The sequence below is a fragment of the Sus scrofa genome, chromosome 17 (genome assembly GCF_054392235.1).
Source record: "Sus scrofa isolate SSC_HxYL_T2T_F1_AM1 chromosome 17, Sscrofa_HxYL_maternal_Yorkshire_Landrace_v2.0, whole genome shotgun sequence".
NCBI classification, from domain to species: domain Eukaryota; kingdom Metazoa; phylum Chordata; class Mammalia; order Artiodactyla; family Suidae; genus Sus; species Sus scrofa.
Genome location: NC_139399.1, coordinates 12,854,247 through 12,881,706, shown reverse-complemented (window position 1 = coordinate 12,881,706; position 27,460 = coordinate 12,854,247). Strand labels below are relative to the sequence as shown.

At 38.3% G+C, this 27,460-nt stretch overlaps 1 protein-coding gene and 1 long non-coding RNA gene across 5 annotated transcripts in view; one reads left to right on the top strand and one right to left on the bottom strand.

Moving 5' to 3' along the window:
• Positions 1 to 27,460, bottom strand: part of LOC146395137 (uncharacterized) — a 120,353-nt gene that overhangs the window by 76,224 nt on the left and 16,669 nt on the right. The window contains exon 3 of one of the 3 annotated variants that reach the window (XR_014831882.1): positions 26,950 to 27,209. This is a non-coding gene — a long non-coding RNA (uncharacterized LOC146395137). Of the gene's footprint in view, positions 1 to 21,787; positions 27,210 to 27,460 lie in introns of those variants that run through there. The other 2 variants (XR_014831880.1, XR_014831881.1) reach the window with 2 other exon arrangements.
• On the top strand, positions 1,826 to 22,042 carry FRG1 (FSHD region gene 1). Of its 2 annotated transcripts, XM_003134193.4 has the most exons (9): positions 1,826 to 2,074; positions 2,678 to 2,748; positions 9,894 to 10,019; positions 10,788 to 10,845; positions 11,719 to 11,833; positions 17,561 to 17,665; positions 19,916 to 20,007; positions 20,521 to 20,631; positions 21,943 to 22,042. In XM_003134193.4, the coding sequence occupies exons 1-9, from the start codon at positions 2,013 to 2,015 to the stop codon at positions 21,977 to 21,979; spliced, it is 777 nt and encodes a 258-aa protein (XP_003134241.1). In that variant the 5' UTR covers positions 1,826 to 2,012; the 3' UTR covers positions 21,980 to 22,042. The 2 variants fall into 2 exon arrangements, 1 of the variants encoding a protein (XP_003134241.1); XR_014831879.1 differs by lacking the exons at positions 20,521 to 20,631; positions 21,943 to 22,042 and having other exon boundaries at positions 17,561 to 17,739; positions 18,009 to 20,007.

Sequence of the window (27,460 nt, the reverse complement as noted above, 5' to 3'; positions counted from 1 at the left end):
ACATATGGATTGTTATGATGCAGGAAAAGGGAAAGTATTGTGAAAATATTGGAAAAGGTGTTACAATAGCAGACAAGGATGCTAATCTACTAAATTATTTGTGATGATTCTGCCTTGAGTCAGGTTTGAGATGGACTTATCCTGATTCTGTGGTGCCACCAGGAATCAAGTTTAAAATCACCTGAGATTCTTGAAGATATTCAAACGGGTCTCCATATTTTCTATGTCACCAAGAGCTATGGCTTGAGTGGGAGGGCCCTGGTATCACTTCCACGACCCATCCTACCCAGTGCTGTAGAACAAGGATGGTAGAGTACCACTCTGTTCATCTCATCCCTCTGCTATTTAATCTCTCTCATGCAAAGTCTTCAGCTTGTAAATGACCCCCAATTGCCTTCTCAATCCTAGTCCAGATCATTCTAATCTACCTGCCCTGTGTCCCAACCGACAGGGCTGCTCACTGCTCCTCACGCAAGTCCTTTCCTTCTTTATCTCCATGCCTTTGCTCACAGTTCCCACCATCAGACATGCCTATCTTCCCCCATCTCCACCTGTCGAAATCCTACTCATCGTTGAAGACCCTTCTCAGACGCCACCTTGACTAGTAAGCATCTCCTGATCTCTGGAAGAAGAAAGGAGCACACACTCCTTTAACATGTCACTGCCATACCCTGCTCTAACATTTTGTTTGTATCTTTCTCAGGGCACTTTGACATCTAATAATAATAGCTAACGTTTATGATGCACCATTAAATTCTTAGGAATTTTAAAGAGTATGTTTCTTATATTAACTCTCCCAATATTCATCATAACCCCAGGCAGGGTCATTCCATATGATAGTTGAAAAAAAAAGGAGGTTAAATAAATTATGAAGTCATCTAACTTGGAAATACAGCAGTGTTTGTCCACCCAAGCAGTCTGTCTCCGGAAGCCACAGTCTTAATTATATGCTACACTGCCTCTCATTGCACATTATTTACTTAGATGAAGCCCCTTAAGATCAGGCCCTGAGTTGGAGCATTTTTGTATCTTTCTATTACCAAGCACAGTGTCTCTGCAGAGACTGCTGATAAAGGGCTGCTATTCCTTACTCCTTCAATTTTTTTTTGCTTTTTAGGGCCACACCCCGGGCATATGGAGGTTCCCAGGCTAGGAGTTCAATCAGAGCTACAGCTGTCGGCCTACACTACAGGTACAGCAACATCAGATCCGAGCTACCTCTGCAACCTACACCACAGCTCACAGCAACACCAGATCCTTAACCCACTGAGCAAGGACAGGGATTGAACCCATAACCTCATGGTTCCTAGTCAGATTCATTTCCTATGCGCCACGACGGGAACTCCACTCCAATTTTTCAACTTCTGTTTTTCTACCAAACCCCTCCTAGCTAACAAGTCACACTCTCTTCTTTACCCCACACCAGGCTTTCAAATTGTGTGTGTGTGTGTGTGTGTGTGTGTGTGTGTGTGTGTGTGTCTTTTTGTCTTTTCTAGGGCCACACCTGCGGCATATGAAGGTTCCCAGGCTAGGGGTCGAATCAGAGCCGTAGCCACCGGCCTATGCCACAGCCACAGCAATGCGGGAACCGAGCCACATCTGTGACCTACACCACAGCTCACAGCAATGCCAGATCCTTAACCAACTGAGCAAAGTGGCTCCTGGCTCAAAGCAAGGCTGTGAGACCCGCTGTGTCCACCAGAGGGCGCGTCACCTCTAGAGCCCTCATTTAGACAAGCGCTAAGGTTCAGTTCGCAGGAATTTAGGCCCTTTGTGGTTGCCGTAGCCCCAGGCTGTAAACAGGAAGTAGAACTTTACTTGGGACACAATCTTCAGGTGAAAGGGCCAGGGATTCGGAAGAGACATTCACCCCTGGTGTTGCGTAAGTTCTCAGGGAGTCTGTACTCGACTCAGTCTCCACTTTCGAATCCCTCTCGCCTGCTGCTGCTCCGGTTCACGTATTTTGCCCTGAGCCAGCTTCCACCTCTTAGCACCGAGGCGTTCCCACGGCCATGGCCGAGTACTCCTACGTGAAGTCCACCAAACTCGTGCTCAAGGGAACCAAGACCAAGAGGTAAGGCCGCGGGTGTGCGCGGGAGACTGTCCCTCTTTGCCGAAGGTCCTCCGCTCCCCCTTCAAGCGGCGAGTCCGGTGGAAGCCGCGGGGAGCTGTCATTCAGGCTCCCAGCTCTAGGGCCTGGCTTCCTGCTGGGACCGACTGAGGCTGCGACTCAGTTCTCCACGCAGAGGCTGAGACGGGCCGCCGGGGTCGCCCCCTTAGTGGGCGGACCTGTAGCCTGGGGTTCGGGTCCCTTGATGAGCCCCCCTCCAGACCTCCACATGGTGGGTCTGTATTAGTCCGTATGCAGGTTATAACAATAACTTATTTTAATAGGGATAATTATTTTCAACATCGTCTCCCTCTCACCTAAAAAAAAAAAATGTTTTTTTATGCAATATGCGGATGTGAATTTTGAAAAGGATATGGATTCGAACCTGGACTCCACCAATTACTAATTTTGTAATTTGTGGCGGGTTCATTACTATCTTTTGAGTTTCCGTTTACTCGGTTCTTGGGAGGGATTAGCGATATTATAAAAGGATTATTATGAGAATTAAATGAGATATGTATGCAAATAAATATAGCTAAACTTATCTATATAAATTATCTACTGCAGTAAGAAGAAAAAGAGCAAAGAGAAGAAGAGAAAAAGAGAAGAAGATGAAGAAACTCAGCTTGATATTGTTGGTGAGTTAGTTTTCTCTACATTATTCTGAGAAAAGTTAACATTGGTTGAGATCCCTTTAAAATATTTTCCTAGTTAGGGTTAAATAGGAAGAAGAAAGTAGAAGGAATTTATGACCAACTCATACTTGTCTTAAATATGACATACATACAAATGACATACATGTATGTCTGACATACATTTGTCTTAAAATGCTCGAATGTTACAATTATAGATTTCTGTTATGCTTAGAACAGTAGATGTCATTAATGTCTTTTCTTCATTATCAGAACTAAGTACAAAAGAGAGGGAACATAGCTCTGGTACCATCATTAGACTACTTAATAACCCAGAGATTCTGGTATATATCATTTTAAAGGCCTGATATAGATGAATTTTTTTTGGTAGCACCTGGCATGTGGAAGTCCCCAGGCCTGGGATCAAACCCACACGGCAGTTGCAGTCTGTGCCACAGCCGTAGCAATGCTGCATCCTTAACCCACTGCATCACAAGGGAACTCCTAGATAAATCTTATTAAACCAAGTAGATTTTACAAATTGTTTTCTCTCTCTCTTTTTTTTATATTATATCCAGTTGTTCCAGCACCACTGATGAATAGACTTTCCTTTCTCCATTAAAGTGCTTTGGTATTTTTGTAAAAAATCAATTGACTTTATATGTGTTGATCTGTTTCTGGACTCTGTTCCATTGATTTGTCTATTGTCCTGTTGATTTATTTGTCTTGATTACCGTCATTTCATAAAGTCTTGAAATCAGGTGGCGTGAGCCCCCCACCTTTATACTTCTTTTCCGAGATTGTTTTGATTCTTCTAAATCTTTTGCATTTCCATATAAATTTTACAACTAGTTTATTGGTTTGTTGTTTTTTGTGGGAATATTTTTAATTACAAATTAAACTTCTTTAAGAGATATTTTCAGATTTTCTTTTCTGTCAATTTTGGCAATATGTGTCTAAAGAAAATTTTCATTTCATCTAAGTTGAGTTTATCAGCATAAAGTTGTACAAAATGTAGAATCTATATTGTAATTCATCATTCTTCATATTGATAACTTGTGTTTTTGTTCATTTTTTTCTGGACCAGTCAGTCTAGCTAAAGGTTTACCAATCTGTTCATCTTTATAAGATGCACTTTTTGATATCATTTATTTTTCTTTCCTGGCTTTTCTTTTCGATTTCATTTATTTCCAGTCTTTATCATCTCCTTCCTTTAACTTACTTTCAGTTTACTTTGCTCTTATTTTATAGCTTCTTAAGTTGGGGGGGGTTAGATATTCTTCACACCACTTTAACTATAGCCAACAAATCCTGATGTTTTATGTCATTTTTATTTAGTTCAAAGTATTTTCTATTTTCTTTGTGATTTCTTCCTTGACCCATGGGTTTTATCCTTTTTTTCCTGCTTTTTCTTTTTTTTTTTTTTTTTGGTCTTTTGTCTTTTTCTTGTTGTTGTTGCTATTTCTTGGGCCACTCCCGCGGCATATGGAGGTTCCCAGGCTAGGGGTCCAGTCAGAGCTGTAGCCACCGGCCTACGCCAGAGCCACAGCAACGCGGGATCCGAGCCGCGTCTGCAACCTACACCACAGCTCACGGCAACGCCGGATCGTTAACCCACTGAGCAAGGGCAGGGATCGAACCCGCAACCTCATGGTTCCTAGTCGGATTCGTTAACCACTGTGCCACGACGGGAACTCCTTTTTTTTTTTTTGACCCATAAGTTAAAAGTATGCTATTTAATTTCCACTACTTGGAGATGCTGTTACTGATTCCTAACATGGTCGAAGAATATACTCTTGGTAAATTTCCATGTACTGTAGAAAAGAAAGAGTATTCTGAAGGTGTTAATTTATTACTCTCTAAATGTCAGTTAGGTCACTTGATGGACTGAGTAGTCTTTCAAATCTTCTGTGTCTTTACTGATTTTTTTTTTTTTTTTTACTAACCCTTCCATTTATTGAGAGGGTTGTGTTAAAGTATCTATGATTCTGGATTTTTCTACATCTGTCGGTTTCTAGTTAGAATATTTTGAATCTCTGTTATGAAATGCATTCACATTTAGGACTGTTAGTTCTTCCTTATGAATTCAGTCTTTCAGTTTAATAAAATGTCCATCTTTATTTCTGATACTCGTCATTATCCTGAAGTCTAGTTAAATTATTTGAAGATCCTGTCAGACTTGTTTTTTGTTTTGTTTTGTTTGTTTGTTTGTTGTCGTTTTGCTATTTCTTTGGGCCACTCCTGCGGCGTATGGAGGTTCCCAGGCTAGGGGTCGAATCGGAGCTGTAGCCGCCGGCCTACGCCAGAGCCACAGCAACGCAGGATCCGAGCCGCGTCTGCAACCTACACCACAGATCATTAACCAGTGGAAAAGAAAATGCCACTTCCAAAGCTAAGCTGTATGGTCCCTTTGTGCCGGGTTCATAGTACCTAAGAGATTTAAGGGGATCTTTAGCACAGAGGGATTGGGTCAGATTGGGTCAGATTGCAACGCCAGATCATTAACCCACTGAGCAAGGGCAGGGACCGAACCCGCAACCTCATGGTTCCTAGTCGGATTCGTTAACCACTGCGCCACGACGGGAACTCCTGTTTTTTGTTTTTAATTATTAGGGCTATTTGGTTTTGCCCTTAGACCTAGACTGTGATCCTTACTCTCCAGGAAATAGTTCTTCTCATGGGGACTCAACCAAATTCCTAAGGTACTCTGAGCTATCTCCATGCCAGTGTCTGCTGTCATCTCATGATCTCAGGTATTTTCAGTCACATCCCCTCTACTAAGCCTGTGGAGTCTGCCCAGCCCCTGGCCAATGACCTGCAGAGAACCCCCCCCACATACTTCTGCAATCCCAAACCCTGTGCAGTTCCCTTTTCTCCCGTACCTTGCTCAGCAAGTTCTGATCACATCAACACCCCCAAATCTCAGCTCATTGAGGCTGCCTTGCTCTTTGGGGGGCTCCTCCTCGCTGACTGGTTGAGAAGCTGCCATTTGGCAGATAGCTGAAGTGAATGTGAAGTTCATGTCATGTTTTTCCCTTTTCTCAATAGTCACAAGCCTGTGTTCCAATACCTAAAAACAGTTTTCTCGGTCCAGTTTCCTAGTTGTTCATGATGGCAGGGAAAGTCCAGTACTGGTTATTCTGTCTTGACTGAAAGAGGAAGGCACTCTGCATCTTCTTCTCTTTATCCTCCCACCTTCTCATACATTCACAATTTCCCCAAATTCCTGTGTAAGTAATGATGTACCTGTGGGGGGGAGGATCTTTTTTAACTTATAAAGCTGTTCTGTTGATTCCATACAAGAATCTGAAAGGCAGGTGTAAAGCCAGAGTAGACTGGTAAATAGGATGAAAGAAGTTCTGCCTTTCACATAGGAAATATCAAGTCTGGACAGTAATAAAGATCATGTCTGTAAGAAAATAATTTCAGTGAGTCCTGCTAGGTTTGGAAGTAACTGAACTTGTAATAGCGTAGTTTGTGAAATCCTACATACTTTTTTATCCCGGGAACTAAAGCCAGATAAGTTCCGTGTCAGCTTCCTGCAGCAGTTCCGTGAAGGGCACTGAGACTACTGCATGATAGGAAAAGAAAATGCCACTTCCAAAGCTAAGCTGTATGGTCCCTTTGTGCCGGGTTCATAGTACCTAAGAGATTTAAGGGGATCTTTAGCACAGAGGGATTGGGTCAGTTGCAAGGTGAGGTAAACTGTCACACACAGCCTGTCATCTCTCTCCTCCTCAGGGATAAATGGCAGTACAAGAGTGGGGGCAGCACTGGGACACAGATTAACCAAAAAGAAAGGCCTCTCAGTATACAGGTCCTTCCTCTGTCTTTAGTATCTTCAGCAGACTTAATTACAGGAAGTGAGTACCGTTAACAGTGTTTTATCAGCTGCTATGGCTTTTAAAGTGGGATGTTGATCCACCTGATATTTAGAAAACATGTGTTCATTTCTTCCTCTGTGTCAGACACCTGTAAAGCAAGATAGATCTGGTCCCTCCCTCACAGACCTTATTTTCTAAACAGTTAAATAAAAATGTACAGTGTGTTTAAGGGTGCAAACTTAAAACTGGTAGATAAATACGTCCTGGAAATCTAATGCACAACATAGTGATTATAGTCAGCAGTGCTGTACTATAAACTTCCAAGTTTCTATGAGACTAAATCTTTGTGTGTGTGTGTCTTTTTGCCTTTTCTAGGGCTGCTTCCCCTGGCATATGGAGGTTCCCAGGCTAGGGATCTAATCAGAGCTGTTGACACCGGCCCTCGCCAGAGCCACAGCAATGCAGGATCCAAGCCGCTTCTGCGTCTGCAACCTACACCACAGTTGATGGCAACACCGGATCCTTAACCCACTGAGCGAGGCCAGGGATCAAACCCGCAACCTCACGGTTACTAATCGGATTCGTTAACCACTGCGCCACAATGGGAACTCTGTCTAAGAGACTAAATCTTAACCATTCTCCGCACAAGAAAGAAATAACAATTATGTGACATGATAAAGGTGTAAGCTAATTCTATTGTAGTCATCTATTGCAATATATAAATGTATTAAACCAACATGTTGTCCACCTTAAACTTACACCTTGTATGTCAATTATATAATTTTTTAATTTAAGAAATAAATTTAAGTGATTCAAAAGAAAAAATTACAATGTGTTACAAGCTTTTCAGTGTTACTGTTACTTCTCAGTGTGTAGTGAGATTGCATAGCAGGAATACCTAACACTCTGCATAAGATTTGGAAACAAAGAATTTTAAATATGTCTATATTTTGATTTTTAAAATGTCAAGTAATATGTGAGAATGGATTCTTACGTTGAGCTTAGATGTCTGCCGCACCGTAAACATAGCCTGGGCTATAACCCAGAGATGGGCATACTCCAGTTTCCACTGTTCTCAGTGTCCATTGCTTGTTTTACAAGCAAAATCCCAGGGTAATACTGACAGGTATTATGTCATGTTCTTTATTAAACAGATACATGATTTACAAATATTTCCTCCCATTCTATTGGTTGTCTTTTTATTCTCTTGATGGTGGTCTTCGAGGCACAAAAGTTTTTCATTTTGATGAAGTCCAGTTTGTCTGTTTTTTTCTTTGGTTATTTGTTCCTTTGGTATCAGATCCAAGGAAATCATTGCCAAATCCAATATCATGATGCTTCCCCCCATATGCTTTCTTCTAAGAGTTTTATAGTTTCAGCTCTTACATTTAGGTTTTTGATACATTTTGAGTTAGTATGTGTATATGATATTAGGTAAAGTCCAACTTCATATAAGCTAAAATTTTACTAATTTTTTATTGGTTATGAAAATCTGATCTGTTTAGCTGAATAGCTAATTTTACACAGTGTAATTAACTTAATTTTTTAAAACATTTTATTATGGAAATTTTCAAAGTAATATATAAGTGGAGAAAAGAATATAATGACTCTCCCGTGATTATAATGAATCACTAAGTTTTAGTATTTATCAGTATTTTAACATCCTTGTTTCATTTATACACAAGCCCACTGTGAGAAAACATTTCATGCATACTTTTTTCTAGAGAATTTTAAAATAAATAACAGAAACTATGGCATTGTATATCTATATCCATAAATGTGCATTTCTTATAAGGTCAGTCTCTCCCCCCCCTTTCTCTTTTCATCTTTAATATACAGCACTATCATTATCAGACCCAACAAAAATCTGATACAATTTAGGTTCATACTCAACAGTGAAAAGCTTTTCCACTGAGATTGGGAACAAGACAAAGATGCCTACACTTGCCACTTTTATTCAACATGGTGTTGGAACTCCCAGCCAGAGAAGTTAGGCAACAAAAATAAATAAAATGCATCCAAATGAGAAAGAAGTAAAAATGTCACTATTTGAAGGTAATAGCAGAAAACCCAAAGACTCCATCAAAAGAACTATTAGAACTGAACAATGAATTCAGTAAAGTTGCCGAATATGAAATGAATATACAAAAATCTCTTGCATTTACCATACATTAATAATGAACTATCAGAAAGCAAAATTAAGAAAACAGTCCATTTACAGTTGCATCAAAAAGAATAAAACACCTGGAAATAAATTTAACCAAGAAGGTGAAAGACCTCTATGCTGAAAACTATACAACATTAGTGACAGAAATTGAAGAAGACGCAGAGACAAGATACTCCATAGTCATGGACTACAAGAATTAATATTGTTAAAATGTTTAAACTACCCCCAAAGCAATCTGCAAATTCGCTGTAATCCCTATCAAAATTCCAATGGCATTTTTCACATAAGTAGAACAAACAATCCTAAAAGTTGTATGGAACCACAAAAGAGCCCAAATAAACCAATACAGAGAAAGAAGAACAAGGCTGGAGGCATCATACGTCTTGATTTCAAACTATATTATAAAGCTGTGGTAATCAAAACATATGGTATTGACATAATAATAGACACATATATCAATGGAACAGAATAGAGAGCCGAGAAATAAACCCATGCATATATAGTCAGTTAATTTACAACAAAGGAGCCAGGAATATACAAAGAGGAAAGGACAGTCTCTTCAGTAAATGATGCTGGGAAAACTGGACTGCTGTCTTGTACCGTACATAAAAATCAACTTCAAATGCATTAAAGATTTAAATGTAAGACCTAAAACCATAAAACTCCTAGAAGGAAAATAAAGGCAATAAGCTCTTGACATTAGTCTTAGTAATTGTAATTATAATCTGGAGGAATGCATAGTGAGAAATAGGTCCTTGCCTCTGGAAAGCAGTCATGGATAACTGGAGGCTGAAATGAGAGACTGTTCTCTATGATTTTGTGCCTTCCATGTCCTGCTTTTTATATTTCAAAAGAATCTTGACTTTGGTGGTGGTCCCCTGCATCTGCAAACCCACTTACAAATGTGTGATGTAACCTGATGAGATCTGAGTAAGTTTTGTGAATTACGTCAGTCAGTGTCAGTCTTCTGGTTTTGACGCTGTACTATAGTTGGGCAGGATGTTACCATTGATAGAAAGTGAGGAAAGGGTATGTGAGATCTCCCTATATTGTTTCATACAGCTGCAAGTTTTTTAAAAATTTAACAGATACAGTAGCAACAAGTAAGAACCTTCTGTCAAATCCTAACTATAAATTTAAATTACTTTTTTTTTTAATAGGAATCTGGTGGACAGTGACAAACTTTGGTGAAATTTCAGGAACCATAGCAATTGAAATGGATAAAGGAACCTACATACATGCACTTGACAATGGACTTTTTACACTGGGAGCACCACATAAAGAAGGTTCGTATCTGGTAGAAGCAATGGAAGGGAGAAAGCCACATAAAGAATGTATTTTATGACATTCATTCACTTTGGCCAGATTCTAACTAATCTGAAATATAATCCAAAGGTTATATTTGATTTAACACTTCCACTTTTTTCCTCCCTATTTACCAATGTTGGAACTTCCCTCTATTCATTGTAAGCATTTAAAAAGATTCTGTATAGTTCCAGGAGAGTGTGTCTTTGGGAATCAAAAACAATCTGAATAACTGAAATTATAAGTGGAAAGAAAAAACCTGAGTAAAATGTTTGAATTCCTTTATTCTTTAGATCTTTTGCCAGAACTAACCTGAGCACTGTTAATAATTTGAAGTTTTCTCATTCCTTTTAGCCCATAGGAAGAAGTGCTAATAAGATATGAAGTAATTAAGAAGACAAAAAAGCAGTAGATTTTGGTCTAAAAGGCCATCTCTTGAATAAATTAAAGCTTTTCATTTTTAAAATATTAAGTGTTTATTTGTGATAACTGCATTTTAAAACACAAAGAGATAGTATCATAGAAAGGACTAACTAAATAAGCATCATGCTGACCTATCTTGTTAAGGATATAAAGCTAAACTTTACTTATTTGGAATACAAAGTAACTCTTGATACTATATATCATAATATAATATTCTTATATTCCATTTTAAAAGAAAAAAGTTATTTTGTTAAGCTAAGAAATATCTTTTCATGTGTATTTATAAGAAATGTCAAATTTATTTCAAAACGTTTTTTCTCCTGTAGTTGATGAGGGTCCTAGTCCTCCAGAGCAGTTTACAGCTGTCAAATTGTCTGATTCCAGGTAAGCTTGGGTTGAACTATAATTAATACATTGTGGGTTTTTTGTTTGTTTGTTTTGCTTTTTAGGGCCACATCTAGGGCATATGGAAGTTCCAGTCTGGGGGTCTAATCAGAGCTGTAGCCGCTGGCCTACACCACGGCAACCCCAGATCCAAGCCACATCTTTGACCTACACCACAGCTCATGGCAACACCAGATCCTTAACCTACTGAGCCAGGCCAGGGATCTAACCCACGTCCTTATGGATATTAGTCAGGTTCATTAACCACTGAGCCACTATGGGAAGTCCTAATTAATACATTGTAATACAATGATGCATTATAATAGAATATTATATATCCATTTAAAGTAGTATATTTGAAGAATAATGAATTTGCAAAGTGTTTGTTATATAAGGGTTATATAATGTTTTTATTAAAAAGTAGACTATTGGAGTTCCCATTATGGTGCAGTGGAAATGAATCCGACTAGGAACCATGAGGTTGTGGGTTCAATCCCTGGACTCACTCAGTGGGTTAAGGATCCAGCGTTGCCATGAGCTGTGGTGTAGGTCGCAGACATGGCTTGGATGCCATGTGGCTGTGGCTGTGTCTGTGGCCAGCAGCTATTCCAATTCGACCCCTAGCCTGGGAACCTCCATATCCTGCAAGTGCTGCCCTAAAAAGCAAAAAAAAAAAAAAAAAAAAAAAGGTGGACTATTAAATTTTATTTATAGAACTACATTGTTCAATACAGTAGCTGCTAGCCAGCCACACATAGTTTTGAACATTTGGACTATGCTTAGTCTGAATATACACACACATTATTTTTATGTTCTATATTTAATTTTCTTTCTCTTAGTTTTTAACATTTATCTAATTTGTTAAATCTGAAGAATTGCCCTGAAATCTGGCTATGGAAAATACCTTGGTATAAATTCAGATGGACTTGTTGTTGGGCGTTCAGATGCAATTGGACCAAGAGAACAATGGGAACCAGTCTTTCAAGATGTGAGTACTATTATTGTTTATAAAATCTTTTTTTCAATGTAAGAGAAAATCTCTAACAGTCAATGAGAGCAGGTATTTCTTTTTAAAAAAGTAGTATATAATAATATATTAAGTTGTAAAAAACCAATATGAATTTATAACCTTAAAAAGATCTTTAAATATAGTGCAAAAGGGAGTTCCCATTGTGGCACAGTGGAAACGAATCCAACTACTGTCCTTGAGGATGCAGGTTCCATCCCTGGCCTCACTTAGTGGGTTAAAGGATCCAGTATTGCCATGAGCTGTGGTGTTGGCCGGCAGCTGTGGCTCCGTTTGGACCCCTAGCCTGGGAACTTTCATATGCCATGAGTGTGGCCCTAAAAAGAAAAAAAAAAAAAAAAAATAGCACGGGAGTTCCAGTCATGGCTCAGCAAAAACAAATCCAACTAGGAACCATGAGGTTGCAGGTTCGATCCCTGGCCTGGCTCTGTGGGTTGGGGATCTGGCATTGCTATGAGCTGTGGTGTAGGTCGCAGATGCGGCTCGGATTCCACATTGCTGTTGCTGTGGTGTAGGCCGGCAGCTACAGCTACAGTTCGACCCCTAGCCTGGGAACCTCCATATGCCGTTGGTGCGGCCCTAAAAAATGGACAAAAAATCAAAAAAAAAAAAAAGTCTAACACCGGAATTAAAAAAATTAATTAACAAAGTGAAGAGACCAGCTACAGAATAGGAAAAAGTATTTACAAACCATGTATCTGATAAAGAGTTAATATCCAAAATATATAAGAAATTCATTCAGTAGCAAAAAAAAAAAAAAATTAAAAAATGGACAAATAAACTGAATATATATTTTTCATTATATAAACAGAAAAGGCCAACATATTATAAGGCTAGGATGAGTTAGATACTACCACTCATACAGAACTTTACAGATGTTCATTTCATTTCACTTTATTTATGGGAAAGACACTAAGTTTTACATTTTTAAACTTAAATGAAAGAAAGACTTAAAAGTCCCTGATAGAACAAGTAAAACTTCATTGCAAAGAGGAACTCAGTAGGGAGTTCCTGTCGTGGTTCAGTGGTTAACGACCAGTACTAGCATCCAGGAGCATGCGGGTTTGATCCCTGGCCTCGCTTGGTGGGTTAATGATCTGGCATTGCCAAGAGCTGGGGTGTAGGTCGCAGACGTGACTCAGATCGTGCATTGCTGTGGCTCTGGCATAGGCCGGCGACTACAGGTCAGATTCGAACCCTAGCCTCGGAACCTCCATGTGCCACCAGTGCAGCCTTAAAAAAGAGGAAAAAAAAAAGAAATGAGTCACAATGGATACTACAGAAATACAAAAAATCATGAGAGAATACTGTCAACAATTATATGCCAACAAATTTGACGACCTAGAAAAAACGGACAACTTTCTAGAGACTTACTGCCAAAACTGAATCAAGAAGAAATAGATCAACTGAACAAACTGATCACTAGAAATGAAATTGCATATGTCATAAAAACACTCGCTACAAATAAAAGTCCAGGAACATATGGCTTCACAGGCAAATTCTACCAAACATACAAAAAGGAACTTATACCCATCCTCCTTAAACTTTTCCAAAAGGTTGAAGGAACACTCCCAAAGTCATTCTCTGACGTCACCATCACCCTAATTCCAAGAACAGACAAAAGATACCACCAAAAAAGAAAACTATCGACCAATATCTTTGATGAATATAGATGCAAAAATTCTCAACAAAATTCTAGCCAACCAAATCCAACAACATATCAGAAAGATTGTACACCACGACCAGGTACAGTTCATCCCAGGTGCACAAGGATGGTTCAACATATGTAAATCCATCAACATCATATACCACATTAACAAAAAAAAGTCAAATCCACATGATCATCTCAATAGATGCAAAAAAAAGCATTTGACAAAGTCCAACATCCATTCATGATAAAAACTCTTAACCAAAGTGGGTATGGAGGGAACATTCCTTAACATAATCAAAGCCATTTATGACAAACCCACAGCAAATATAATACTCAATGGACAAAAGCTGAAATCCTTCCCACTAAAATCTGGAACAAGACAGGGATGCCCACTCTCACCACTGTTACTCAACAGAGTATTGGAAGTCCTAGCCACAGCAATCATTCAAACAAAAGAAATAAAAGGCATCCAAATAGGAAAAGAGATAAAACTGTCACTGTTGCAGATGACATGATACTATATATATAGAAAACTCCAAGGACTCAACCCAAAAACTGCTTGAACTGATCAACAAATTCAGCAAAGTAACAGGATATAAGATTAACATTCAGAAATCAGTCACATTTCTGTACACTAACAATGAAATATTAGAAAAGGAATACGGAAATACAATACCCTTTAAAATTGCACCCCAAAAAATCAAATACCTGGGTATACACCCAACCAAGGAGGTGAAAGACTTATATGCTGAGAACTAGAAAGCATTAATCAAGGAAATTAAAGAAGATATAAAGAAATGGAAAGATATTCCATGCTCCTGGGCTGGAAAAATTAATGTTGTAAAATAGCCATACTACGCAAAGCAATCTACAGATTCAATGCAATCCCTCTCAAATTACCCATGACATTTTTCACAGAACTAGAACAAATAATCTAAAAATGTATATGGAACCACAAAAGACCCAGAATTGCCAACGCAATTCTGAGAAACAAAAACCAAGCAGGAGGCATAACTCTCCCAGACTTCAGGCAATATTACAAAGCCATAGTCATCAAGACAGTGTGGTACTGGTACCAAAACAGACAGACAGACCAATGGAACAGAATAGAGAACCCAGAAATAAACCCAGACACCTACGGTCAATTAATCTTTGACAAAGGAGGCAAGAACATAAAATGAGAAAAAGACAGTCTTTTCATCAAGAAATGCTGGGAAACCTGGACAGCTGCATGCAAATCAATGAAGCTAGAACACACCCTCACACCATTCACAAAAATAAACTCCAAATGGCTGAAAGACTTAAATATAAGACAAGACACCATCAAACTCCTAGAAGAGAACATAGGCAAAACATTCTCTGACATCAACCTTACAAATGTTTTCTCAGGTCAGTCTCCCAAAGCAACAGAAATAAAAGCAAAAATAAACCGATGGGACCTAATCAAACTGACAAGCTTTTCACAGCAAAGGAAACCAAAAAGAAAATAAAAAGACAACTTATAGAATGGGAGAAAATACTTTCAAATGATTCAACTGACAAGGGCTTAATCTCTAAAATATACAAGCAACTTATACAACTCAACAGCAAAAAAGCCAACAACCCAATTGAAAAATGGGCAAAAGACCTGAAGAAACATTTCTCCAAGGAAAATGTACAGATGGCCAACAAGCACATGAAAAAATGCTCAACACCCCTGATTATTAGAAATGCAAATCAAAAACTACCATGAGATACCACCTCACGCCAATCACAGTGGCCATCATTAATAAGTCCACAAAGAACAATTGCTGGAGGGGATGTGGAGAAAAGGGAACCCTCCTGCAATGTTGGTAGGAATGTAAGCTAGTAAAACCACTATGGAGAACAGTATGGAGATACCTTAGAAAATATACATAGAACTACCATATGACCCAGCAGTCCCACTCTTGGGCATATGTCCAGACAAAACTTCCCTTAAAAAAGACACATGCACCCGCATGTTCACTGCAGCACTATTCACAATAGCCAAGACATGGAAACAACCCACATGTCCATCGACAGACAATTGGATTAGGAAAATGTGGTATACATACACAATGGAATCCTACTCAGCCATAAAAAAGAACAAAATAATGCCATTTGTAGCAACACAAATGGAACTAGAGACTCTCATCCTGAGTGAAGTAAGTCAGAAAGAGACAGACAGGGAGTTCCCGTCGTGGCACAGTGGTTAACGAATCCGACTAGGAACCATGAGGTTGCGGGTTCGGTCCCTGCCCTTGCTCAGCGGGTTAACAATCCGGCGTTGCCGTGAGCTGTGGTGTAGGTTGCAGACGCGGCTCGGATCCCGCGTTGCTGTGGCTCTGGCGTAGGCCGGTGGCTACAGCTCCGATTCAACCCCTAGCCTGGGAACCTCCATATGCCGCGGGAGCAGCCCAAGAAATAGCAACAACAACAAAAGACAGAAAGACAAAATAAAAAAAAAAAAAGAGAGACAGACAAATACCATATGATATCACTTATATCTGGAATCTCATATACAGCACAAATGAGCCTTTCCACAGAAAAGAAAATCATGGACTTGGAGAATAGACTTCTTGTTGCCTATGTGGAGGGAGAGGGGGAGGGAGTGGGGTGGATTGGGAGCTTGTGGTTAATGAATGCAAACTATTGCTTTTGGAATGGATTAGCAATGAGTTCCTGCTGTGCAGCACTGGGAACTATGTCTAGTCACTTGTGATGGATCATGATAATGTGAGAAAATAGAATGTGTGCATGTATGTGTAACTGGGTTACCTTGCTGTACAGTAGAAAAAAAATTGTATTGGGGAAATAACAATAATAAAAAATAAAAATAAAACTGCAGCCTTACCATCCAGGAAAAAAAGGTGGGGGGGAACTCAGTGGAAAGATCAGCACAGATTTAAATCTCCTTGGACTATCTAGCCACCTCCAAGCTCACCAAGAGTTACCCAAATGACAGAAAACCCAGCCCTTGCCACCTCAAATAAATTAAATCAAATCCATGTGTTTAGCACTTTCATAACTGATACAATGGAAAATTATTAATATACCTTATAATGATTTCATTTATAAATATATTGTCTGATGCTTAAGGTAGTCATAGTTTTCCAAAACAATCAACCATATATGAGTTATAATTAAACCTTATATTTTAATGGAATTTAACAAAGTTTATAATCTAAGTTTAGATATATAAAAAAAGGTTCAGTTTTATTTATTACAGTCAGTATAATACACTGAACATTAAACAACTAAAAAAGAATATAAATAATTCTTCCTATACCCAGAAGCCCCTCTGACATTGATTCTTTTTTTTTGTCTTTTGTCCTTTTAGGGCCGCACCCACGGCATACGAAGGTTCCCAGGCTAGGGGTCCAATTGGAACTGTAGCCACCAGCCTACGCCAGAGCCACAGCAGTGCAGATCCCAGCTATATCTGCAGCCTACACTCACAACTCACGGCAGTTCAGGATCCTTAACCCACTGAGTGAGGCCAGGGATGGAACCAGCCACCTCATGGTTCCTGGTCTGATTCATTTCCACTGGCTGCGCTACTTTGGGAACTCCCCAGGCATTGATTCTTAAAGTTCTGAGCAGTAAATTCAAATGCATTAAAGGCTACCTTTTATATGATATGTTTTTATATTTTCTAATAATGGAGGAAATTTTTACTTAAAACTACTGTTTGAGTAAAACATTATACTATAATTTTTCTGTCTTTAAAACTAATTTCTTAAACTGAACTAAATTATATCTTAAATAATCTTCGAAGTCAAAAGAAACAATTCTATTCCATCTAGTTAGAATTTAGTCCTACTAATAGAATATACTAAAAATATTTTATGTGGTTATCTTTGAGTAGTAAGATAGGTGATTTTGGTTTCCTTGTCTATATGTTTTTGTATTTTCCAGGTTTCCTTCAAATTCTTTCTCCTGATTACTTTGACTGAAGAAAAAATTTAGTCTCAAGACTTAAGAATTTTTTTGCAGATATTCTTATAATTTATTTTTTGCTATTTTGTTTCATTTAGGGGAAGATGGCTTTACTGGCCTCAAATAGCTGCTTTATTAGATGCAATGAAGCAGGAGATATAGAAGCAAAAAGTAAAACAGCAGGAGAAGAAGAAATGATAAAGGTAATCATGACACTTTTCTATTGACTAATACATGTCACATATATGGTGTGACTACATCTCTTTAAAATGTTACAGTCTGGGAGTTCCCGTCGTGGCACAGTGGTTAACGAATCCGACTAGGAACCATGAGGTTGCGGGTTCGGTCCCTGCCCTTGCTCAGTGGGTTAAGGATCCGGCGTTGCCATGAGCTGTGGTGTAGGCTGCAGACGCGGCTCAGATCCCGCCTTGCTGTGGCTCTGGCTTAGGCTGGCAGCTACAGCTCTGATTAGACCCCTAGCCTGGGAACCTCCATATGCCGCGGGAGTGGCCCAAGAAATACCAAAAAAAAAAAAAAATGTTACAGTCTGATCCAGATTTGCTGTGTGTAATGCATTAGTGAGGGCCAAAGTGGAAGACTTAAAGAAATGGGGAAAAAACACCTTTTCTAAAGAGACCTTAATCCCTATAAATGAAGCATAAAAATCCATGTTACATTTTTTTCTACTATCAGCATAATTTAAAACCATCTATCAAATATCTGGAGTTCCTGCTGTGGTGCAGTGGGTTAAGAATCTGGCATTGTCTCTGTGGAGGCTTGGGTTTTATTCCCTAGCCCAGCACAGTGGCTTAAGGATCCAGTGTTGCTGCAGCTGAGGCATAGCTCAGATTTGACCCCTGACCTAAGAACTTCCATTCCACTTCAACTGAAAGTGCAGCCAAAAAATAAATAAATAAAAGGTAAAAACATAATTAAAAAAATAAAAGCATCAATCAAGTATCTTTATATGCTTTGTGTTAAATTCTGTCATATATTTGCATTTATTTTTTAAGTGTTCTCAATTTTCATAATCCTCAGTTTTACTAAAGCAAATAGCTGCAGGTACTCTCCTGAATGCGTCATGTGCGTTGTTGTCTTTAATCTTCATAACGTTCTTACGCTGTAGTTAGTATTACCTTAACTTTACAGAGAAGGAAACAGTCTTTGGACCCTCACCATTTGAATCAGTCCCTTCATGAAAGTGATACAGGAGAGGCAGGATAGGTAGCCAGGCCCAAGTGACTCTAGAAATTATATCCCTCACCATTCTGCTTCTGAGGAAGTAAATCATTAGAAAAATGCAAGTGGATTTCTGACTCGCCGATTTTTAATTTTATTTATTTATATTTTATTGAATCTTGTTTAAATTGTTTTTCATCTGGATTACACTATAAAAGTATGATTATTGAAGACAGAGTGCACATACATGTGCAGTACTTGCACGTCTACAGGGGTGGTGGGGGGAATCCCACTATGCTGTATTTATCATTAATTACAACCATCTTTATCTGAAGTACCTGTCACATTTCCCTGGATCTTTTTGGTCAGTCAGGTACTTGAACCTCTGAGCAGTGATAATCCAGGATTCTCTGCACCTTGCCTTTGTCATCTCAGGCTCTGATAGCCTGTGTCGGCATCCACCTTTATGCCCTGGCCTTCAAGAATACTGCCGTCAAAAGTATTGCGTCACAGGCATGGCCTGGAATTTCCTCAAGTCTTCTAGGACCCCCCCCAGCCAAAACTGTTGCACACATATTATTAGCACATGCTTTATCAGTCACCACTTTCTAAGCAGTCTTGGAATTGTGCTCTGAGCTGTGGAGATCTGGGTCCTTTGGGTTGCAGATTGCCACTTCCACAGCCCTGTATTCTGTCCCCTTCTTGCCCTGCTCAGTTGATCCTTATTGCTATATCTGTGTCAGTTAATTTATGGCATGTGATAGTAATTGTCAGTCAAAATTTATGAGGCTATAAGGAGGAGTTAAAAGGGATAGATTCCAATTAGGTGAAAATAAATTGTATTATGTTAAAAATTGTAATGTATCTGTTAATATCCTATGACAGTAAACCAGCTACTGGCTTAAACTTTCAACATTATAAAATAAACCCTAAATATTGGGATAATCTGATCCTACTGTATTTACTTTTGTGACCAAAATTAATTTATTGCCTAATTGGCTTATGGGATCTGATCTATATATAATATGCTTTTCAAATAATTTTCTCTGACTTCTTTCTGATATAAGGACTCTAGAGAAACATAATAGCAATTATTTACATAAATTATATATATAAATAAAAACACTATCTAAAACCTGTCCTTTTCTCACCCTAATTGCTAATTTTTTTCTTCTTTTACATAAATCACCTAGAATATTCTTTTGTAATAAGTAAAGTGGGGCAGGGGGAAAAATAAATGTGTAACCTGTTTGTTTCTCATCTCCAATATCCAGATTAGATCCTGTGCCGAAAGAGAAACTAAGAAAAAAGATGATATTCCAGAAGAAGACAAAGGAAATGTTAAACAGTGTGAAATCAATTATGTGTAAGTATTTTTTTTTTCCTTTTAGAACTATAGATTTAGCAGTGGCATGCTTTTCAAAGTGCCTAAAATAAAATAGCTAAAGGGCAAGAGGAGGCAGCATAATGTAGACTGTAGGACACAGCACTAAACTGAATGCATCTCTTAAGGTTTGTTTTCCTCACTATCCTTCTAGCTTTCAAAGCTCAGGTCACTTGGGTGAGTCTCTTTCCCCTACTCTGTAGAGTGGGGATAATTGTCAGTACATAATGCCAACCAATGCTGCCGGGACACAGGAGACTCCAGCCCCCGTTCCCAAGTGTTGAATTTGTAGAGCTACCCAAACAATGGCCCTCTTGATGGATGGTGAGATACTAAGGTCGTTTTTGCAGCTGAAAAGCTATATGTTATTTAAGAATTATCATTAGTTTTTTTTAAATGAATGAAAACCTTTTAAAATGTTTGTAAGCTCATCAGTAAACATGTATGTATAATCAAAGTGTGAGATGTTTTTCAAGAAAGGTATTTTCTTAACAGAAAGAAATTCCAGAGCTTCCAAGACCACAAACTTAAAGTAAGTAAAGAAGACAGTAAAATTCTTAAAAAGGCCCGGAAAGATGGGTTTTTGCATGAAACACTTCTGGACAGGTAGGTGTATTTTTATTCATTTCCACCTATCTTCAGTAGCCAATAGAAGTGATGTATATAAACCCATATTATTTTTTTAATTATAGTAATTTTCAAATTTTTGTCTTTATTTCTAATTTTTTAATGTGGTATTACTACCTAAAAAGGACATCGTAAGTCTGGGCAAAGATCACTAAGAAAGAATATCTGAACATAGCCAGATTCCGAGTGCTTATATATTTTGTTGTAAGAAATTCAGGATTGACTGAAAGTACTTAATAAATTTAATGAAGTTGAAATCAGAAGTGTGCAGGATATTTATCATAGGACATTATTAATATTTATTTATTACTAGTCCTATTTAGGTAAGCAGTATCCTAGATTTATAATTTAAAAAAATAGTTAGGTTTAGCTGTGAGCTTGCAAGTATAAATCAAGTAACTGCCAGATCAAAAGAGAATTTGGTAATCTGTTGCTACTTGTTCAAGTCCTATGTTGCAAATTTAGACTGAAGGTTTTTTATATTACTTAATGCTTTATTGTATGTTTCCCATTTACCCGTCAGTCAAGTGGTTACTTGCAGGCAGCAAATGATGTAATAATTTTTTCCAGCTAAGCAAATTAGCATGTATCTGTTTCTAAGAAATCAAGAATGGGATATATGGAGTTCCCGTCGTGGCGCAGCAGAAAACGAATCTGACTAGGAACCATGAGGTTGTGGGTTCGATCCCTGGCCTCACTCAGTGGGTTAAAGATCCAGCATTGCCATGAGCTGTGGTGTAGGTCGCAGACACAGCTCGGAACTGGCGTTGCTATGGCTCTCGAGTAGTCCCACAGCTACAGCTCTGTTTCAGCCCCCAGCCTGAGAACTTCCATATGCCACAGGTGCAGCCCTAAAATGACAAAAAGACAAAAAAAAAAAAAAGAATGGGATATTAAAAATAATCAGGATATGGACCCAAAAGAAATAGAATTAAGATCTATATCCTGTAAGTTATATGACTTATGAAAATACATCATTGCTACCTTGTTACATAGAAGTTTAGGGCATGTTTAAAATCAGAGGAAATTTAAATTGCTATTATGGATTTAAAAAAGCCCTTAGGCAAGATTAGGAAATTCTGTAATTTTTGTAAGAACAAAATCTATTTAGTATGATATGTAAAACTGAAAAGTAAAATTTTAATTGAAGTATTTTAATATAAGCAGTGTGGTAATATAATAACCAAAATTGAGAACGCAATCCTAAATATGATTTTATGTTTAGTAGCAGTTGAATATATGACATGTTTCACTTAGATTAATTTTTATCATTTGTTTTTGTTTAAACAGGAGAGCCAAATTGAAAGCTGATAGATACTGCAAGTGATCAGAATTTTCGTTTTACTCCTCTTTTTGTTTTTTTCTGAATAAAAAAAAAAATCAGTGGAAATGTTTTTACGGAATTATTGGGCTGTTATGGAGTTATTGCTGAACCAGTAGCTAGATTTAAGCAATTGATTAATCAAGTTTGAGATTCTCTATGTATGTACCTTTTAGTTAACTGCATTGTTTCCACAGAAAAGAACTTAGAGTACACAGTTTAAGTGCTACAGAATTGTTTTTCTTTTTCTGGATTTTCTGTCATAAATCATGAAGTGCCACTCTATGAAACTGATGTTTCTTGTGCAACTTATGGAAGCCGTCTTACTGCTTACAGTCTTACTTTATATTACTCAGTACAATAGATGCTTAATCAGCACCTTTAAAAAAGGAAGTTGGAAACTCTCTAGTCCAGCCATTCAACAGGCTTGGATTCTACCTGTTCAGTATTGCCCAGATCACACACAAGCCAAACAAATATCAGACAGAGGAGGTGGGCAGAGGGAAAGAAATCAGGTATCAAGCAGTGGAGTGAGAACAGGAAACACTAAAGTAAGTAGACTCAGAACAGAGGATACGAGTAAAGTTGGGGCAATTCCCTACTTGGGACAGTTTAGCCACAATGGATATGGATATAATGCTTTCATCCTTATTTGTGGGATGGGATGGGAGCTATTAAAGTGGTTCAGACACTACAGATTAGTTGGTACCTATAGATTAGTACCTATAAATTTCCAAGGCCTGTCCTTAGAGCTGTAGGCTTAGAAAATCTAGGATTGGTCCCCAAAACTGACATTTTAAAAAGGACTCCAGGTAATTCTGAAGAAAGCGGTCTGAACCACACTTTGAGAAGCACGACAATCAAGAGATTGAAGTTACTTCTAACACTAGCTTGGTACAGGAAACCATCTGCGGGCTTACTGATTTCCCTCAAACATTCTGTCTGCTTGAATTTCTAAACATACTGTGTTCCTGCATCCTATGTCATCATACTCAACCTCGTGTTCATCCAGTTCCTGCCCCTATTCCAGACAACAGGACGGGAAGATACAGATTAAAAATAGGTATTGCCTTCCCTCATGGAGTTTCTGCACTAGTGAAAGAGGACAACAAATGAATAAAAATTGCAGGCAATAGGTGAATGTTCCATCCCTATTTCTAGCACTGCCTTTTATACAACCCCTGCCATAGCGCTGAAGTCAGTCTGGGAGAATGACAGAGATCAAGAATGAGTGCATCTAAGAACAGCCGTGTCCACATTTCGCCGTCTTGCACATGAGCATGCCATGAGAAGTCTTGGTTAGGGCACAATCAAGATCAAGATACATACTGTTCAAGTATTCCCCTGATTTACCAATCTAGTAATCTTATCAAAAGGAAGGTTAAATGCAATAGAATCACTAAAGAAAAAGCTCCATACCCCCAATTTTGACTGCTCATATTTTTTAGATTATTTCAATTTTTGTATCGTCAAGTTCACTAACTCACTCTTACCATTTCCAAACTGCTGTTAAATCCATCTGGTGATTTTTTTTAATCTCGGACACTGTTTTTCACTTCTAGAATCCATTTGCTCCTATTGTTACTGTTGTAGTTATAATTTACTTTTCTCTGCTGAAATTTCCTATCCATTCATTACAAGTGTTTTGGTGGTGGGGGTGTTATTTTTGCTTTTAGGCAGAGTTAAAACAGGTACCTTAAAATCCATGTCTGCTAATTCCACCATCTGACAGGACATCTCAGAATCAGTCTCCACTGATTGCCTTTTCCTTTCAGTGTGTGTCTTCATATGTCTGACATAATTAGATTATATCCTTGACATTGTGAGTAGGATATTAGAAACTGAATCCTGGAGTTCCTGCTGTGGCACAGTGGGATCGGTGGCATCTTGGGAGAGCTGGGATGCAGGTTCAATCCCAGGCTGGGCACAGTGGGTTAAGGATCTGGCATTGCTGCAGCTGCGGCTTAGGGCACAACTAAAGCTCAGATCTGATCTCTGGCCCAGTAACTCCATGTGCCACAGGGCGGCTGTAAAAGAAAAAAAATTGTGGATTCTGTTTCATCCCTCTGAAGAATTTTTTGTTTGTTTAGTAGGCAGTTAACTTGGTTCATCTTGAGCCCCAAATTCTATCTCCCCATAGCGGCAGCATCTGAAAGCTTCATTCAGTTCTTTTAGTTGAAATCTGCCCCTAGGATGTGGAGTTCCAAGATCAGTGAGATTTGGAAAGTGTGGCTACTCTCTGTGGCTTTCTCTCCTCTTTCAGGATTCCTCACTTTCCAGATTCTTTGGTCACTCTGAACTCTGTCTTCAGATCCATTATTAAGACTTAAAGTTTCTGTATGAGTTTTCATTACTTTCAGTGAGGCTTTCCCAAAGCTGAAAAGATATTAAAAATATGATTCCCTTCTTACTAGAATTAACTCCCCTCAAGTTTCTGTGTATTTTTGGTCACTCTCCATTACCTGTAGGTAATTTTAAACATTATTGTCCAAAGTTTAATTTGGACGTGTGAGAGGGTTAGTCTAGTACAAGCTACTCTACTTGTTCAAACTCTTATTAGTTCCTTGCTCTCCCTTCCCCAAATTAAGGACCTGCCTGGACTTGCCTAGACACAAACGCAAAACTCTAACATCCTACAGAAGGAAGTGAATAAAGGAATCATTAAAATAAATGAATATATGCATGCATCTTAAAATAAGCCTGAATTCCAAAAATGGACTCAGCACACCTCACAACCTAGTACCCACCAAATGCTCCAGAGTTATACTTAGTTATCCTAAACTCTTATGACACAGAAGTATATATTAAAACATGCTGGCTTAATATTTTATCAACCAAATTACTGTGACATGATAGCTTTCATATCAGGGATGAAAAACAAAAAATAACTTTTAAGATATTGTTCTTTCATAGTATTATCATAATATTAGCCCAAGGGGCTTAATACAGGTAAGCTCCATGATAATTTTTTCAGGCTCACTCATCTTGAAATCCATTTCATTTAATGAAAAGATGAGAAACTAAGCAAGAAAAATAATAATTTCATACCTTTATTTCCCCTTTCCTCATTCACTGGGGTTTTTTTTAAGTGCTTATTTCTTTAAGGGAACTTGGTTTTGCCTTATGACATTTTCCATGTACTTTATCACCAAGAAAATCTCTGGAACTATTTGATGTATTTCTGTTTAACTTTTTGCCACTGGCCTTCTCTTAAAACATTCCTGAGGCTTGTTTTCCATGAAAGAATGCCTTCTTTCCATTTGGCCTTGTGTTTCAACCCTGCCTTTGTATTTCATAAAAAGCAGATTTTCTTTTCAGAGTGCACCGTGAGGACTTATAAATTAAAATCTGCAGGTGTTTATTTTTCTTAGTGTTCTACACACCTAGTGAGGTTTTGCAATCCTGCTCTGAGTGCTGCTAGTAGGGAAAATGGGGTGTAGCACCACTTATTAGTGTTTATTTTTCCATCATGCTATTTCCTAAGTATCATCCTTAGATACTAAGTAGAATCATAAGGAAGAGAACAAAGAAAACAAACCACATCTCTTTACTCCTTTAGAAAGATGGAAACTTAAATATAAGTAAGATCCAAGGTGAGAAATCAAGTCATGGCCTCTCACCTCAACTTTTTAACCATACCACCTGACAAAATTAAGTTGCATAGCTGCAGTCATTCACCTGGGGGAAGAATAGGCAATGCTTCAAGTTTCTAATGTCTTATTTTTTGTTTGTTATCCTTTATGTTTGTATAAGTACTATTCTCTCTTTTTTGTTAATCCTCTAAAGTTTTTTTTAACTGATAACCAGGAAAAAAAAATAGGGAAAACTTAAAATTAAGACAATATTTAGCGTTCAGAATTCATTCAGTCTGATGTTACCTATATATACAAAATGGCTTTTTAAAATGTGGTAACTTGTTTGGAAATGGACCAAACAAGTTACCTCAGACCAAGTTACCTCAAATAGTGGACCTCAGACCAACCCAGGCGGCTATACAGTTCCTCAGCCCTAAATCCTAGTATAGACCAGTTTTAAAGCAGAGCAGCGGGGATTGTTTAAATGTATCCCTTCCTACTGTTGTTTAGGAAAATAATTTCTTCCCCAATTCCTACAGACAGAGAACCTTGTTGTATGTTCCCTTATTCTTCATTTTCAGCCCCAGAATCCTTTCTAGAAGGCCTTGGGTATGTCCATACTGCCCCTTCCCTCTCTCCACCTACGATGACCAACTTTTCTTTTTCCATGTTCTTTTTACTACCATCACCTCATTCCATACCAGTGTGTTCTTTCCATGACAGAAAAATGGATAAAGGCTTAAGCATTTAGCAGAAGGGTAAACAAAAATTTCTAATAGACAAATGTCGTCTTGACTTTCCCAAGAAAATACTCCTGATTTTTTTCCAAACAATTCAGCTCTCATTCCAGTACATCCAGAGTTGGGGAATCATATAGCATGGCCCCAAGTACCAGTTTTGAAACTTTTCATTATTCCCACCCAGCAACTCAGGCCTTGAAACACATACCGTCCATACCCATTACTACTGCAGAATGTTCCAGGTAGGTAGAGTAGCATCCCTGACCTGCCTGGAACCCGGCTCTGTCTTTCTCTTCACTGAGCCTCCCATCCTGTTTCATGGACTTCAGCACTAACATTATTGTGATCATTCATTCGACTGCCTTAAAAATTCTATCAACTCAGTTCAGCTAATCTTTCACTGCACTGTAAATTAACTACAGACCAATGAGCAAATATTTTGCTTCTGCTACACCTTCTTCCTAGATTGGAAGTCCTTATCCCTAACTCTGAATGACCCTCCAGGAGCGTGGCCGTTCATTCCTTTACCAAGTACTCTTTTCATTTTTAAAAGTTTTGTAACATAACTGCTCAGTTCAAGCCCTCCATGTAATTATTAGATTTAATTTTCTTGCAGTTAGTGTTTTATTTTAAACCTAATAAATTATTTGCTTCTCAATACCTTATTTTATAGCTATTGAGTTCATAGAATAAAAAAATTATCAGGCGTTCCTGTCACGGCTCAGCAGTAACTAATCCAACTAGCATCCATGAAGACATGGATTCGATCCTTGGCCTCGCTCAGTGGGTTAAGGATCTGGCTTTGCCCTGAGCTGTGGTGTAGGTCACAGACACCGCTCAGATCTGGTGTTGCTGTGGCTGATGGTGTAGGCCAGAAGCTGTAGCTCTGATTTGAAACTTTCATAGGTCGGGGGTGCAGCCCTAAAAAAAAATAAAAATTTAAAAATATCATTTTTCAATCAAATACTAATATTCTCTTATATAACAAATATATCTGTGAAATTCCACATCTTGCCCAATTCCAACTGTAAACAGGACATTCAGTTTTCTCTTTAATATTGGAAAATTACTGATGGATTTGCCATATGGCATAAATAGGAAGTGAGCAATAAAAAGTCATTTTACATGTCTAAGAATACATTATTCTCTCTTCTGCTCTCCACCTTCCCACC